This window comes from Euleptes europaea, chromosome 8 (assembly GCF_029931775.1).
Source record: "Euleptes europaea isolate rEulEur1 chromosome 8, rEulEur1.hap1, whole genome shotgun sequence".
Classification (NCBI taxonomy): domain Eukaryota; kingdom Metazoa; phylum Chordata; class Lepidosauria; order Squamata; family Sphaerodactylidae; genus Euleptes; species Euleptes europaea.
In genome coordinates, this window is record NC_079319.1 from 38,458,134 (window position 1) to 38,475,727 (window position 17,594).

The 17,594-nt window shown below is 42.1% G+C and overlaps 2 protein-coding genes across 2 annotated transcripts in view; one reads left to right on the top strand and one right to left on the bottom strand.

The window, feature by feature from the left end:
• The window catches only part of ARFGEF1 (ADP ribosylation factor guanine nucleotide exchange factor 1), a 77,487-nt gene extending 72,559 nt beyond the window's left edge, over nucleotides 1-4,928 (top strand). Inside the window, exons 37-39 of the mRNA XM_056853989.1 lie at nucleotides 2,215-2,353; nucleotides 3,329-3,446; nucleotides 4,500-4,928. Of these exons, the coding sequence (XP_056709967.1) occupies nucleotides 2,215-2,353; nucleotides 3,329-3,446; nucleotides 4,500-4,664 (422 nt within the window). The 3' untranslated portion in view covers nucleotides 4,665-4,928. The remainder of the gene's footprint in view (nucleotides 1-2,214; nucleotides 2,354-3,328; nucleotides 3,447-4,499) is intronic.
• Nucleotides 4,929-8,622: 3,694 nt separating this feature from the next.
• The window catches only part of CSPP1 (centrosome and spindle pole associated protein 1), a 60,767-nt gene continuing 51,795 nt past the window's right edge, over nucleotides 8,623-17,594 (bottom strand). The window contains exons 28-30 of the mRNA XM_056854372.1: nucleotides 14,997-15,103; nucleotides 13,184-13,334; nucleotides 8,623-8,940 (exon numbers count right to left, since the gene is read on the bottom strand). Of these exons, the coding sequence (XP_056710350.1) occupies nucleotides 8,717-8,940; nucleotides 13,184-13,334; nucleotides 14,997-15,103 (482 nt within the window). The 3' untranslated portion in view covers nucleotides 8,623-8,716. The remainder of the gene's footprint in view (nucleotides 8,941-13,183; nucleotides 13,335-14,996; nucleotides 15,104-17,594) is intronic.

Sequence of the window (17,594 nt, forward strand, 5' to 3'; positions counted from 1 at the left end):
CTGCTGATTTCTCAGGTTGGCCAAGTCTGCAGTATCTTTCATGTTCTTTTATCCTTGTTTGTATGCTGCGTTTTGTGGTCCCGATGTAAACTTGTCCACAGATGGAAGGTATACGATATACTCCTGCAGAGGTGAGGGGGTCTCTTTTGTCTTTTGCTGATCGTAGCATCTGTTGTATTTTCTTGGTGGGTTTAAACACTGTTTGTAGGTTATGTTTTTTCAAAAGTTTCTCCATCCTATCAGTGACTCCTTTAATAAATGGCAAGAATACCTTTCCTATGGGAGACTGTTTTTCCTGAGTTTTCTGATTTTTGTTTGGTTTAATGGCCCTTCTGATTTCATTTCTGGAATACTCGTTTGCTAGCAGTGCGTGATTTAGATGATTAGTTTCTTCCTTGAGAAACTGTGGTTCACAGATCCGTCTTGCACGGTCCATTAATGTTTTGATTATTCCTCTTTTCTGTCGGGGGTGGTGGTTGGAGTTTTTGTGTAAGTAGCGATCTGTGTGAGTTGGTTTCCGATAGACCTTGTGACCTAACTGAAAGTTTGTTTTACGGATGACAAGGGTATCAAGAAATGGGAGTTTACCCTCAATTTCCTTTTCCATGGTAAACTGAACGTTTGAATGGATATTATTAAGATGGTTTAGAAAGTCCATTCATTTTTCTTCACCATGGCTCCAAATAGTAAATGTATCATCTACGAACCTGAACCAGACTATAGGTTTGTAAGGTGCCGATTCTAATGCTGTCTTTTCAAAATATTCCATGTAAAAGTTTGCTATTACTGGACTGAGTGGACACTGAAAGACTGGACAATTCTACCAACTATTTTGTCAGATTGCACAGAGAAGCCATTGAAATTCATAAACATCAGCACAACTTTAACAGAAAAGAAGAGAGTAAGAATGAATAAGGCTTGGCTTCCTGTCCTGAAAACCTCCAGACTAACAAAGACTACAGTCAACAATAGCCATGCAGATTAGCTTTGGATTTCACACATTAACAGATCACTTCAGGATACAATGGTTCCATATTAACATACCACACCCTCATTAGCACATTATCTTGATACTTACAGGACAATGATTAGCACATTACCTTTGATACTTTTTGCAGGACAATGATTCAGCTCAACCCAACCCCTTTCTGACTATATATCACTCTTCCTACACACTTGACACTGAGAGACACTGTCCTTCAGTGTTACTGCTCTGAAGATGCCTGCCACAGCTGCTGGCGAAACATCAGGAAAGAAAATACCAAGACCACAGTTACACAGCCCGGATAACCTACAAGAACCAATTAACTCTGACCGTGAAAGCCTTCGACAATATTTAAAACAAATATTGCTCTGCATAGAGCCCATAGCGTGGATGCATAGAAACCATGAGAGGAGTATTACATTATTCTATTGCAATGCTGTTACAGTAAAAATTCCATCAAATGTTGTAAACATAATCAACACTGAATTGCCATCAGTACATGTGCAGTAGAGCAAATAATGCCCCCTGGGACCATTTTGGGTTGGGAAAACAGGATGGGGCAAAAGCTTTGAAGCCTCTGCATTGTGGCTTCAGGCCTTCCCCCCTACATTATGGTCCCAGTCTGAGACTTCCTGTTCCTGACGTGTGATTGTCAGCATCAAAATTGTGTCAGAGAATCCTGACCCTACATGTAGTTTGTGCCTTAAACTCCTAAATGCAAACTGCCCAATGACGCCCTGTGCTCAGTGGCTCAGTGGTAGAGCATCTGCTTGGCATGCAGGAGGTCCCAGGTTCAATCCCTGTCATCTCCAGTTAAAGGAACTAGGCAAGTAGGTGATGTGAAAGACCTCTGCCTGAGACCCTGGAGAGCCACTCCCAGTCTGAGTAAACAATACTGACTTTGATGGACCAAGGGTCTGAATCAGTATAAGGCAGCTTCATGAGTTCATGTGTTCCTTTTATAGAGGAGTCCTCCATTATCAGCATCCTGTCAATGACTGTCACAAACTGACTGGTTTTTACAAACACAAAGTATGAACAGAACATAATTGTATCCATCTCCAATATTTAGGGGTATTAGAAGCATCCAGAACAAAGAGGATGGCTACTCTTGAGTATCCTAATAGCTTTTGTATCCCTGTTCCTAATCCTCTCCTCTTTCCCAGAGACATATTATTCTAAAGCAGGTTTAAGCCAGTAATACCTATAATGTGGTGGTGTTTTGGCAGGTTTTAAAGGAAAATCTAAGCCCAATCTACTGAAACAGGAGACGAGTAGTCTTGCCTGTGGGTTGCGCATTCTTTTCCGTATGTACATGGATGAAAGCCGTAGAGATGCGTGGGAGGAAGTGCAGCGGCGGCTGTTGAAGTAAGGACCCTTTCCTTTGGCTCTGCCAGTCTGCATTAAGAGCGCCCAGATTTTAATGTGTTTTATTTTTCTTAAGGTCTACATTTAAGCTACGTGGTATAAATTCTAGGTTAATATATTTTTATCTGGTGAGAGATGGGCTCCTGTTCCTTTCAGTTAGTTCTCTTTCATAGAAAGGCTCAGCAGCAGTGGTCCAAAATCATGAGTTACCCTGACATAATTTTGCCTAATCTCGTTTCCATTCTGTTAGAAGTATGCTTAGCAGCATGTGAACCTCTAGATTTCTTTTATATTTGCAATCACTACTTTATGTTTTGTTTCTCATTTCAACATGATTTTTTAAATTATACACACTGTGCTGTTTCAGATTGGTTTATTTGGCTTTTCTGTCCTCTTTTCTCTGTGCCCATTTGAATGTCATGTGAACCCATGGCTCATTGGTAAAATACCTGCTGTGCATGTAGAGAGTTCTGGGTTCTGTTGGGTAATAGGTGATGTGAAATATCTCTACCTGAGACCCTGAAGAGCTGATAGAGCAATGGTCTGATTCAGTGTAATATACCTTCAAGCGTGTTTATTAGTAGTTGCCAACCTATATCTCCTCTACTGTTTCTCCAGGGTCACAGCCCTTTCTGGGTCAGAATTGCATCTCTTCAAAGTAATTCAGTTGCAACTGTTTTATGCAGTTAGTATTTCAGCTAACTCCAGCCAAATGAAGCTTGTTCCATATTTACTTGTCTATCGAATGAACCATCCCCCCCATCTATATACTTTATCATGGGAAACCTACAAAGCACCTGTTCCTATGAAGTTGTCTTCAATGCCTCAGTCTTGGAGAGGGCTAATTGGATCTACTTGCCAAATATACTGCTGTTCTCATCTAGTGCAATTTTGTCTTTTATTAACTGTAATAAAAGTCAGCTGCAGCAGGTTCATACACTTGAACTTTTTCTCCTATTGGTATGTTGTTTACAGTGTTTGCAGCGAAGCTCTCGGTTACTTCCTCACTTTAACATCAGAAAGTCACCGGGAAGCTTGGACTAGCCTGTTACTTTTATTCCTGACCAAGGTCCTAAAGATAAGTGATGATCGGGTGAGTAATAATCCTGAATTGGTTGGGAAATTAAAAACTGTTTCCAGGCCTCATAGGAGAATGCTGTTTTGGCAGACTTCAAAATGAGAAAATAAATGGTACGATTTGACTTGCAAACTTCCTTACCTCATTCCCTGCAGCCCCCATTTCTTCCATCACCACTAGTGGTCATGGGGGGGCTTTTTAAAAACCAGTAATAGCTATAGTGTTGTAATGCTACAACATTATAGCGATGTATTGCAACTATGTTGTAGTTCCCGGCTTTTATTTTTAAAAAGTAAAACTCTGGTTGCAGAGATATAAGAAATATTACCCATTGACAACCAAAAGGGCTAAAGATTTGCTTTAAAAAAATAAAAGCTGGGAATTTGTACATTATTCCAATAGAGCGTTATAAAGTTATAGCTAGATAGCTAGTACTGATATTTTTTAAGCCTGGCAAAAAGTCTTCAAGTGACAGGTGTGAAATGGCAGCCAAGGAGGGGTGTGGCAAGGAAAGTGCAGAGAACATTTCTATGTGCATGCTTCATTGCTGCTGTGAATTCCACTGTATTTGCAGAAGCCTCAATTGCTATACGGACAATTGGCTCTGTGTGGAAGCAGCCCAGGATATTATCACATCCATGTGTTACATATGTACGATATATCTTGGTGCTTAGGCACTAGGGAGAATATAGTTCATGTTGCAGCCAGATATACCTGATGCAAGGGCCTCTGAAGTCTCTGTGGGATATGTAGCTCCCCTTATGTCTAAGTATCTTAGATATACATAGAGTAGTATGCAGATTCTCTGATTATCCTGAGGTTTCACAAGATTAGTGTAATAGCGACCAGACTTTGCTACGAAGCAGGAGCTCTCTGGTTTGAATTTGTGCTATGCAGTGAACTACTAAGTGACCTTCAGCAAGTTACTCTTAGTTGCCCTAATAGCAATATGGAGACTCATCTAATTTACAAGGTTGTTGTGTACAGACTGCAACTGAATAGTGTATTTGTATTACTTTCTGTACCTGAATTAGTGAGAAATCTTTTCTGTGTTTTTTTTCTCAACAGTTCAAAGCTCATGCATCATTCTATTATCCTCTCTTGTGTGAAATAATGCAGTTTGATCTGATTCCTGAGCTTCGAGCTATCTTGCGGAGGTTCTTTCTGCGAATTGGGGTAGTTTTTCAAATATCCCAGCCATCCGATCAAGAGGTGGGAACAGCCAAGCAGTAAAAGTGTGGCTAATAAAGCAAAGGACCAAGTAAACTTGCACTGGATGTCCAAAAGGAGTTTCTTTGCCTGGCAGTGTGCATCTACGGGTTCACAGTACAGAAACAGAACTGTAATTTAGGCTTGTGACTCTCTAGTTCTTCAATGGATTCTCTCCCCCCTTCCCTGATCTGGCTTGTGTTGAGCATAGAGCCAGTTTTAACACAGTCTTATTGCCATCCTGGCCTGTGATACCCCTTTTACTTTCCTAGGCAGTGATATATATATATATATCGAAAGACGTTTATGATGGGTGTACCCAAAGAACTAATACATCGAAAAGTTTGAACTTCTATAGAAGTACAACTCAGGAGAGCTGTATTTTGAAAGTTAAAAAAAAATTGCTCATGATAAGAGATCTAGGAACTACGTGGAATTCTTATTCTGGGGCTTTTTTCTTTTGCACACTCAGGCTGCCTGAGATGTAGGTAATCATCTTTCTGTGAAGAAAAAATGTACAGAGATGCAGGTCTGTAATATAAAGTTCTAAACACTATACAGTTCTTCCTGCATTCTTTTATTTCTGTATTATTTTCTATAGGCCCATAAGTTTGTTTACCAAATGCACTAGTTTGGATTTGAGTTGTAATTTTTTTTGTCTGTATTCCAAAAGTTAGTCTTGCTGACTTTTGTCAAGAGGAGAGATTGAAAATATCACAACTGACTTAACTGTTTGTAATATACCTGTGATAGGGCTTTTAAGTATAATAAGCCATCATAATGATCTTTCAGGACTGGAACTTGAATCACTGCAAACAAGTCTAGGTTTTGTCTGTTATCACTTTTTGTTGTTGTTGTTTGATGTAGATTTCACTCTATGTACAGAATTTAATGTTGAATATATTCAAGAAACAAATCCGGCATGGTTTGGGGGATGGTTTTAAATTTATTGGAAATGTATTCATACTGTGAAATTGTGCTCTGATGGTTAAAGAAAAGATTGTCAAGCATTCTGTCTTACAGTGGATGTAGAAAAAAATTTCAGATGGAAAAATGTATATGGTACAGCTATGTAAAGTTTTCTATGTAAATTCTGTACAACTTTCTGTACAATATTGGTTCTCATCTGGCATTCTAATCAGGTTATAGGTCAATAAAGTTTTTGAATTCTTTCATCGGTGCAATCAAAACCAATGTAATGTAAAACTACTTGTTTTAATATTTTAACTGTAAAGAGAAAGTATATGGGAACAAGGACAAGGCCACACTGCCCACACCTTTGAAATGTTTCTAAAGTTTAATAAGTGCGAGTTTTGCTGGCAGGTGTGACAGAATATTACTACAGCTAATGTAGATAGTGGTATTCTTCTGTGGTATTAATTGCAGCCACACAGTTCCTATTTAGATTAGGGCTTCAGTGTGTGTGCAAGCCGGGTGGGGGGAATAACCCATTCCTCCCACGATGTTTTTATGATCCCAACCAGATTTGGGTGAAGGGTAGTAAAGGTACTTCTCTTGTGTTTATTTTTCCCTAAAGCAAGTATCAGCTTGGTGTGTGGAGGGAAGAATTAATCCCCATGCCACAGCATATTAAATCCTTAATGGTGCTATACGATGAAGAGGAAAGAGTGAGAAATCACTGTTTTATCATTCTTAGCTTTCCTTTTCATTGTTGTGCACGACAAGCTGCCATTACTCTTTCCACAACTCCCTTACCAGGAATGAGTGACAATAACTGAGGTTAAGAAAAGTGAAGACATGCATTATGCAGGCCTTCCAGCTTGGCAGGAGCTAAAAACACATGAAGAAATCATCCATCAATATATGTAACTATCAACAGGGACCTCATCTGTGGATACTTAAAACTGGAGATTCCAGCCATGAACAGACAAGACAGATCTTTCTACAAACATGAGGAAACCCCCAGCTTTTAAGTGCCAGATGTAAGCCTTGGTTTCTATCCATGCAAGGGGGGAGGGGGGCACAGCCCTTTCCAGGACCATTTTGGCCTTTGAGGGAGGACTCATGGGGGCCAGGCCCAGCAGGACCAACCAGGTGACTCGCTGCCACATAATTTTTGTGTTATTCCTCCAGGTCTGGCTACTTGCCGCTTTTCAACAGCAGCCACCCCACACAAGCCAGGTTAGAGTTTCAGACTATGATCTGAGACACCCAGGGTTGATTTCCCACTTTACTATGCTGGATGTCCTTGGGCAACTCACACATGCTTAGCCTAACTGACAGGGTTGTTGTGAGGATAAAACAGAGGAAGAGGAGATGAGAATGATGTAAGCTGCTTTGGGTCCCATTGTGGATAGGTGGGAGAATAAATATAGGGAGCCGATAACACGTAGGTTGCTTGGTGGGTAGGAATGGAGATGTGAAGGACAAGGGTGGGGGAAAAGCCAGAAGAATCGGGGGGGGGGGGAATGAGGCCTTTTTTCAATTTTTTTCTAACAAAAACTGAAAATTGTGGAGAGTACTGAAAAAACTATTTTCTCTTTTTGCATAAGTGAAATGCTTTTAAAGACAAGGTGGGCATACTGTATACTTCTTTTTTTTGGCCATCAAGTCACAGCTGACTCCCATAAGGTTTTCAAGGCAAGTGATTTTTAGAGGTGGTTTTGCCATTGCCTGCCTCGGCATCACGCGCTGGTTTGTAGACATCTGTCCCTTCTCTCTCCATGGCCCTGATCGGCAGATGGGGGCCTTAATGAGAATTGGATATACTGACAGTAAGAAAAACAGGACTCTACTAGCATACCATGTTGTATGTTTTTATCTTCAACCCTTCCCGTGACACTTTTAAGTGTTGAAAACCTTGATATGTTAAGAGCACTCTCGTTATTGTTGGTAGACAGAAGGGAAATATTTTGAAGATTACTTGGCAGGAAAGGGACAACTCTCCCAGTCAACTTTAACAGCATGCAATTAGCACATCATTTGACATAAGAAAAGTCAAGGTTGCATCTTGGCGTCAAGCATACAGACTATTTCATATTCACATACCCTTAAGTTCACTTTATGGGGCAGGGATAAGTTCTTAAATTGAATTAACTTGTCCAGCAGCCAATAAAGTTTGCGTTGGTGATGCATGCACAACCATGGCCAATAGCATTAACAAGAAGAGGAGGGATGGGAGCTTCTTTATAAACATACAGAACTTGGGAATTTGTATAGTTGTGGCTCATCACTACCGTCTGAATCTTTGCCTGGCAGAGTGGCTTTTGAAAATATACAGCGGCAAACAATCTTACCCCCCACTCACGGGGTTTGAAGTTCAATATTTGATATATGCACAAACATGTTTGCAAGTTATAAACGGCTTTCACCAACTTTGAGTAATAAAATAGAATTTATTTTTTAATATTAAAATCATGACCATAAGTTACACATTCAATACTACTATTACAAGGTTTGTATTAACACACACAGACCCACAACAAAAAGTACAGAGGAATTAGCATTTTAGAACAAATTATTGGATAGAAGGTTTTGAAATAAATAAGTCATGTGAACGGTTTTAATCTCTGTAGGCTCTTAAGTGTCAGTTATATGTTTGGGAAATCCAGGTCACAACACTCAACACTATTAAACAGAGGATATGCTTAACAATCTTGTAATAGCACTTGTCATGAGGTATCTTTTCCCCCCTCCCAAACAAAAGTACCAAAAGGGCAACCTGCAAATCTTGCCTTTGTGCTATCCAACCAGACGTTTTCTGTGTGCCTTGTTTTGACCTGAAGTTTCCAAGCTGACCTAGTGCAGGAGGCTTCATTTCCAAAACTAGATGTTGCCAGTAACATACTGACAGTTTATCAGAACACAGAGGATTGCAGCAATTGTCACAACTGACCAGCTTGCTGGCTTTTTGATAAGATTCATTACATCTCAGTTTCTGTATATGGTGTTGGAGCTTTTGGATTCATTCTGCTAACAAAGGCTCTGTGCCAAAGTAAAGTACTTCTGCTAGCAAAACAGATCCAACACACAGCATCACATTAAAAAAAAGTTAAAAGTGCAGTAGTGGATAAAAGTTCTTTTGAAAGGCACAACTGGTGTCATTGCACATTTATTCAGCCATGCGCCGTTGACAGACCTTGCCAACTGAAGGGGTTGTTCTCCGAAGAAAGCTTAGCCTGACTTGACTGCCCAGCCATAAATCTTTTAAGGGTTTCTGATGTCCCAGGTCTCAGCCACGGCTCAGTTGCCACTGTGTCAACTGAGTTAGGTCTTCTGCCATCTTTGGATGGCAACTGCTTCAGGAGGTCATCAGCATTTCCCAGAGAAATATCTTCACCTTGAAGAAGAAAAACCAAACTTACTACCAGAGACACACTACTGGCATAGGGGCAAGTGTCGTTACTGCCCCAGCAACTTACTATTTAAAAAAAAAAAAACATTTTTCAGACTTCTACAGGCATGAAGGAGTTTACAACAAAAAATTGAATGTGGACAGCTGAGAGCTACAAGACCAAAGCAATGGGTTGGGCTCCATTCAAACACATCATTACAGTTAATGCCAGAAAGTCCCTGAAAAAGATATTGCGGAAGAAGTGGTCTACTCGTTTATAACGGTTTATTAAAGACTAGTGGAGCTGGTCTTTGCTTTCCACACTATGATGGAAGTTCTGCCTTAATCCAACATTTCTGTTATATGAGGGGACTTGCAGGATGTAAGGGGAAGAAAATGACAGCGGATTTTCAGTGGAACTTTTTTTTTAATTGACAAGCCTCTTAATGAAGTTAAAAGCAAAGATTAGATTTACTTATCCAAAACTAGAATACACAATTTGGTGAGAATAAAAAAGGGATCAAAAATCCCCCCAGTCCAGTGTGGCCTTTTCCTTCTACTTCTGCACAAAATCTAAATGTTACACCACAGTGATTTCCATAAGGTAGCTATTGTTGAACTGTAGCAAGCAGCCAGGCCTAGTTGAGTCATGCAAGTCAGGTGGTATCAAGTCACCCAGAAATCTAGGATTGCCAACTTCCAGGTGGGACCCAGAGATCTCCTGGAATTACAACAACTCGAGATGACAGAGATCTGTCCCCAGGAGAAAATAGCTGCTTTGGAGGGTAACTTCTATGGCATTATACCCTGCTGAGGCCCCTCCCCAAACCCTGTCCTCAGACTTCACCACAAAATCTCCAGGCATTTCCCTCAGAAGCTGGCTACCCTTGCCCAGACCTGGCCCCAGTGAGTCCTCCTTCAAAGGCCAACATAGGCCTGAAAGTGCCCTCCCCCTCCCCCTGCCTTTTACTCACAGAATCTGAAGCCTGGAATGCTGTGGTTGTTTAAACAGCCACAGAGGGAATTCTTTGCTTAAAGCTACAAGTGCTCCTTGTATAATTTTTGGGGGTTTTTTTTAAGCCCCAATGTATTTTTCTTAGATTTCATTTCCCCCCACCCCTGCAAACCAGGAACCTATTTCAGTTCTGCAGAAAGCTCTGCCTTGCCCTTTCACAGCGCCAGTCACCAGATTTAAATATCCAAAGATTTGGCCAACTTCGCTATTAGAATATAAGATTGTCTTATAAGATATTCATGTTCTAACACCATTAATGTATCCTTTTATTACAATTTCATAATGTTTTGGAGCTGTTCAAGTGGCAACCCTAGCTGGATCCAGAGTAGTATGAGAACTCACTGAGCAAAGCTCTGCCTTGCCCTTTCACAGCGCCAGTCACCAGATTTAAATATCCAAAGATTTGGCCAACTTCGCTATTAGAATATAAGATTGTCTTATAAGATATTCATGTTCTAACACCATTAATGTATCCTTTTATTACAATTTCATAATGTTTTGGAGCTGTTCAAGTGGCAACCCTAGCTGGATCCAGAGTAGTATGAGAACTCACTGAGCACAGCTTTCATAACTTGCCCCTCGGACTGCATCCACAAGCCCCCCCCCCCCCCCAACACTGTTCCAGGAGTCAGGGGTTCCCCAGGAACAGCACTGGGCACAGTAAGGGAGTCTGCAGTGGAACAGGAAAATCAGAAAAATATCTTTTCTCACCAATTCAACACTAAGTGGCCTTTTCCTGTGGAACACTAAGTTTTAAATCCAACAAATATCCATAATTGTTTACTATTTTGGTATCCACTGTAACAATGAATTCTTTCCCAACTACCCCCCAGAAAATCATATATCCTCCAGCTATACTGGTTTTCAAAGGCTGTATCAATTCTGCATCTGTTTACCCCAAACCCACAATTTCAACTAAACAGATATTGACCATATGAAGCTGTGATGCTTACTACCTGCATTTAAAAAGAAATGGGTTTAAAATGTTAACATTAATTGAAGGAACATTTTGACTGTAGACAAGTGATTATAATCATAAATTATTTTTCTAATTGTGTTTTATTTATTTTGAAACCTAGTCCAGTTTCAAAGCAATACTGAAGAATAAACTCCTTGATCCCTGACCAGGGACAAGCTGGCTATTTCACCTGCAGGGAAAGTTCCTGGCGGACCACTGCCCTGGAGGGCTGCTGGCAGCCAGGAGCAAAGAGTGGGCTTGCAGAGTCCACATGGCTCAGACCTGGCCAATGGCAGTACTGCAGGAGGAGGCAGTAGGTGAGCAGGTACCCTTTGCTGGCACTGCTGGCCAGGTCTGAGTTAAGTGGCCCCTGAAGCACTGACCTGTAGCGCTGCAGGGGCCATTCATGCTGGCTGACTTACTCCCGGGCCAGTTTAACATTCTAGTCTACTCCTGTACCCAATTGCTTCACAGCCAGTAAAATATTGAGAGAGAAAGATCTACTTTTCCCTATGATAGATTGATTCTTCAATTTACGCATAAATCCTGGAAACATAGTCAAAAGGACCAAATTGAAATAGCAGCCATATTTACAGTGCATTCCTAAAGAGAGCTACTCCAGTTTAAGCCCATTGAAATGAATGGGCTTAGACTGGAGTAACTCTCCTTAGGAATGCACTGTTAGGAAATCAAAGGTACAAATGCAGGTCCTTCCTGACACAGAGTCTCATTCATCTGAGAAAGAGCACCTTTTTTAAAAAATGTACTTGAAACCAGGGCTGTGATGAACATGCAATGCATTTCTTGACACGGAAGCAAAAATGGGAGCCTCTGCTCATGTGGGAATCCATATATACATATTTGCGCCTTTTGACATGATTACAGAGTTACGAAGAGATTCAGGAGGCAAAGGTTAATTTCAATCTCTCTAAACGCCAGAGAATCATAGAAGACTGTAATTACACTGCCCAGCTCACAGATAAAGCTGAGTCTCAGACCATACGGGCTTCCTCTGCCCAGGAACAAGTTTCTGGATGCTGCCTTTGTCCCCCTCAAACACAAATAGGCTTCTGTGCATATCCAGTGGAGCTCATCTGAGAACAGAAGCATATTTCTGTATGGACTGCATCTGCTGCATGGACTGCACCTGCTACAGGTCTCCAAAAAAGCATCTCCAAATATCTATCTAAAAACATAAGAGACCAAATCTGGCCCGTTACTCACCCTGACCATCATTTCCTTTCTACAAAGAAAATGTCAAAAATGAGTCCGAATTTTGGCGGCACAAAATGCTAACCTATCAAGAGAGAACATACAGTGTGGGGAAAAACCTTGCAACATCTTTGTTAGCTTCTATGCAGTATGGCAACGATAACAGCAAGAATCTTAAAAACACAGTAGTTGTTCCTAGTTCAATCCTGGAGTAACCAGCCTGTTGCAAGTGTGCCACAGTAAGGTGTGTGTGTGTGACACAGCTGCAGCCATCGAAGGGCCTGCAGATCCCTCAGCAGAGCAGGCGCCAGCAGTGAAGCAGGAAGCAGAGAGAAAAGGGCACAAGTCATTTCACTCGTGAAAGGGAGCTTCATTGAGCTGATGCTGCCTCCTCAGCAACCCCCCTTTGTTTTGTTCTTCCTTCCTCCTTCCAACCCTGAGGCTGCTGAGAGCAAAGCGATAATTTGCACCTGGCCTTTGTTCTTCCCCATGCCTCACAGCCATCTAAAGGCAGCGTGTCAAAAGTGGTGAGCAGTGAGCCTAGGGTTGGGACGTGACCTTTCAAAATTCCTCTCCAATATTAGGAGGATAAACGTTTAACATGGAGAGTGGCAAAGTCTATTCACAGTTGGAAGCGTAGACAAAATAGAGAAGGGGCTTTTAGCAGCCAGAAGCAGTTTTTTTCTACTCTTCACTTCTCCCTGTCTGAGCTCCCCTGGCCTCTGTGGCTTCTCATGATCTTTATTATGACAATACAGAGCCTAAAATACAGCCTCAGGAACTGAGGCCAGACTGGTCCACATGTCAACAGCTCCAGATTAGTAGGATATACAGCTTAAAAAAAGGCAGCACAACATTCTTTTTTGCTAGCCACCAAATGCAAACTATGAATCTTCAGGCCCTTCTAACTATCAGGGGTGCCAGCCTAAGCTTCTTATTTTATATTTAAGGATTGGGTTAGATTCTGCCCATCTAGCTGGAATTTTGAATGCTTGGTATGTTTGTTGAGAGCTTGGGCTTTGTCAATCTATTGCCATTTAAATAGTGAAAGGAAGGGACCATACCTATGTGAATAGCTTTCTTCTGTAGTTCACTCAGCCTTTGCAAGCGCTCTTCATTTCTGGCTTTCAGCTGATCTATATTGAGACTAGAGTCTGAGTGCACAGAGATGTTGTCAGGTTGGAGCGGTGGAGTCAGCCTAAGAGGTACATCGTCCTGCCAATTTGGGGAAACACAAGGAATATGTGCGTTAAAAGGCTGCCGATATAATCTGTAGGAATCTTTACCCAAACAAAAACACGCATACTAAAATACATGAATCCCTCAGCTGAAAAGAAAGGGAGCTTCAGTCCAGACAAGACTGAGGTGAAAGACAAAACATCTTGAGAACTGAGGAGCCACCCTTTTCTGGAGGGCATTGCACTCCCACTGAAGGAACAGGTTTGTGGCTTCGGGTGGGGGGGTGTCCTGCTGAATCCCAGCTTACAGTTGGAGGCCCAAGTCTCCTCTGTTGCATATAGTGCTTTTTATCAGATGATATGCTACCTACAGCCGTTACTCAAAAAGCAGGATCTGGCTACTGCGATACAGGCTCTGAATACATCCTGGTTAGATTACTATAATGTGCTCTATGTGGTGCTGCCTTTGAAAATGGTCTGGAAACTCAGGTTGTTCCAAAATCTGACAGCCAGGCTACTGTTAGGGGCAGAATGCAGGCATCACATCAGACTTTTTTTATATATATATATTTTATTATATTTTCAAACAAAATAAAACAAACAACAACAACAAAAAGTCTAACAATTTAGAAAACTACATAATAGTTGGTTCTTACTTTTAAAGCCCTGAAGGGTTTGAGACTAGAATACCTGAAGGATTACCACATCCTCCTGTTCTTCCTAGCATACCACCTAAGACTTTCCTCAGAAGCCGTGCTCTCTATGCCCTCACCTTTAGGAGGTCAGGCATGTGGCGACCAGAAAAGGGCTTTATCAGTGGCGGCACCTCACCTTTGGAAACAGGCTTATACAGCACCTAAATTATTCTCTCAGATGCCAGGCCAAAACATTTCTCTTTACTCAGGCTTTTATTTTAAGGGGTGATGTTTTAGCAACACTTTGATAACTTGGTTTTAGCCTGAAAACTGTTTAGAACTCATTTTGAGCTGCTCAATGTTTTATTTGTTATGCTCTGGCTGGGTTTAAATGTGTTTTGTGTTTCCATTATGTTTTCTTTTTATAAGCTGATCTGGGCAGGTTTCGTGGAGAGGCAGAACAGAAATGTTCTTCGAGAAATCGAATTCGAATGTACTTGTCACATGTATCTATTAACTTGTTTCTATGCTGCTCTACCAAACTTCTGTGATATTAAGCTGCTGCGATGTTTATTTATGTATTCCACTTTTCTTCCAGCATGGAACAAAAGGCGGGATATATAGCAACCTCGGATTTTCTCATGAGCTTCCATCCCAGTTTCAATAATAAATGCTTTAAAAGGCAGTGTGAGGTCAATAGCATTCTTTTGTCAGTAGAATTTACATTTAAACATCCACATCTGTCCATTATTTAAATCCAGACACGGGGCTGGATAAAGACATTGTATTCTGCTCCAATATTCTGTCCCTTTGCTGCAGCACATGACTAGTGATCTCTCGACACCTGGCATCCACAGAGAACCCAGCACATATACCAACCAATGGCAAAATTGAAATTTAAAAGGCACGTTGCCCTAATCTAACTAAAGTCAGTTGTGCTTATGTCCTACCAAAAGCCAGTGACACATTTTCATTGCAACTAACTAAAACCCCACAGGTGTCAATGAGATTTACGCAGGACTGACTGCAACCAGCTAGAAAGAAGTCCATGAAATTTCCATTACCTTTTTCTTCTCTCGCCTCCTTTCCCTTGCAGACAGAGGTGGTGGGGGAGTGAAAGTCACAGAAAAGTGAGGTACGTCTAAAATAGGAAAAGCCTCGCCATCAGTAGCTGGAAAAGGAAGATTCCAGAACTTAGTACATACTTAGATGTTTTTAAAAAGCTCTTTAAAATACCCTCAAGACAGTGCATACCAAGAGGTATCTACTCTTCTAACCCAAACATGCAGGGCTAAGGGTATTTCTGAAGCTGCCCTCGTGATCTTGCTTGTAAGCTTCCCAGAAGCAACTGGCCAGCCATTGCAGGCAACAGAATGTTGGACTAGATGGACATTGCCTGGGTCTAACTCTGAAAATATTCTCATTTCACTCCCCAAATGTGGCCTCTGCAACATGATGCTGAGGTTTCTTTTGTTCTGTGCATCTTATACAATACAGAAAAATACATGGAAAGTAGCAACAATCGGCAACCTCCTCCTAAAATGACTGTTGGGTCTTATTAACAAGATCCAATAAATTAAGTCAACAGATTCTGTGCAAGGCAATTTTTCATACTCGTACAATCATTCATGTTATTTATATTACCGTTTCCCCGAAAATAAGACACTGTCTTATATTTATTTTTCCTCAAGAAGACACACTATGGCTTATTTTCAGGGGATGTCTTATTTTTATTAAGTATGGTACTGGGGGAGAGAGCTTGTAAGCGGCCCCACCTGGGCTCGTGCTCCGCCCTGTCCCGGGATAGTCGTCGGGAGAGAGGGCCTCAGACCATTCCAAGGGGGAATCGGAACTGTCCTCCCTCTCGGCTCCCGTTCTCCCCTTACCACCCCCTTCCGGTCCCGCCCCCAGAGTCCATATAAGGGTGGGAAAGGCTTGCAGCAGCCTTCTCCCCCTCCTTCCGGACACGTGGGTCCCGTCTTCCCCGCCCCAGCCCCGGGTGCGCTGGTTGCCGGGCCTTTGAAGCGGCCGCGGGAGACTGCCTCTGCTCAGCTGGGCTCCTCCCCACCCCAGCCCCGGGCGCGCTGGTTGCCGGGCCTTTGAAGCAGCCGCGGGAGACCGCCTCTGCTCAGCTGGGCTCCTCCCGGTCTTCACGCCGTCCCGTCGGGACCATGTCTTATTTTCGGGGTATGGCTTATATTGCGCAAATGCTTTGAAATGTTGCTACGGCTTATTTTATGGGTATGTCTTATTTTCGGGAAAACACGGTACCTCTAAGGTGTCAGTATAAAATGAAGAGGCGGGTTATGAACCAGTGTTGTGTAATGGACAGAGTTATAGAGTTAAAACAGGGAGACCTGGGTTCCAATTCTCTCTCCGCCATGATGCTCACTGGGTGAAGTTGGGCCACTCATACAACCTGTTTGAGGTAGGCAAGGCTAAGAGACTAAGGGGTGTTGTGGGAAGATCACATATACTGTGTTGAGCTTTTTGGAAGAAAGCCAAGACAAAAAAAATGTAATTAAATACTATAAACAAAATATTGTTTCACAAAGCCTGATTGATCTACCACCAAACTGTTTCTCATGGCTGCCCTGGCCCTTAAACTTACATTCTGTCGTTGTCATGGAATGCTCTATGCCTCTATTTATATAACAAATAGGATTTTAATCGCTCTACAGATGCAAGTGCACCAATTAATACAAGGTGCATTCAGAAAGCACAAATATTTCAAGGGTTTCATTACATCTGCCTCAAGATCAAACGTTGCTCTGACACACAGTCCATCAGACTGAAGCCTGTGAAACATCAGTCACCTTTTCATCTCAAAGGGAGCCTTGGATACTCACCGTGAAGGCTCTTTCTCTTCCGAGGAGAAGGGCATCTTTATCTGTGGGTGTTTTCCCGCTCTTTCCAGGAGGCAGGACTAAATCAAACTTCCTGTCTCCTTGGCGGGAAGACCGCCCCTGATCTCCAGTTACAGGCTTGCCTAGCTACTTAGAGAAGTGCAAAAAACATCAATTGGAAACAGTACAAGGTAAGGTTAGGAAACAGGAACGTTAAAACATTGTATACTAAATCTGACTGACCCTGTTGGGTAAGTAGGTAAAGGTGAAAGGTAACAGAGTATGAACACATAACATTGAACCTGGCCAACCCTGGTGTGACTTGACGTTCTATCCTGATCCTTGTAATTTTGATTTCAGCCCGGGTGGGCAAGATGCCCTTCACCTCGGAAGAGAAAGAGCCTTCACGGTGAGTATCCAAGGCTCCCTTCTCCTCCGAGGCAAGGGCATCTTTATCTGTGGGACTTTCAAGAGCTCCCCATCTGGGTGGGTTACATCTCTTCATCCACTACGTGTTGGAGCATTCTGCGACCGAAGCCCGCCTGCGAAGAGGACCAGGTATTAATTTTATAATGTCTGACAAAGGTAACAACAGACCACCAGGTGGCAGTACGACCAATCTTGTCGACCGGAGCTTGTCTGTTGAAAGCTGCCGTGGTAGCGGAACTGCGAAGAGAGTGGGCTGTGATGCCCTCTGGGATCGGAACTTTAGAGGCTTTGTAGGCTTCCACGATACATCGCCGAAGGGTATAGCTGATGGCACCTGCTGACATTTTTAATCCCTTATTGGGCTTAGATATATTGATAAACATAGAG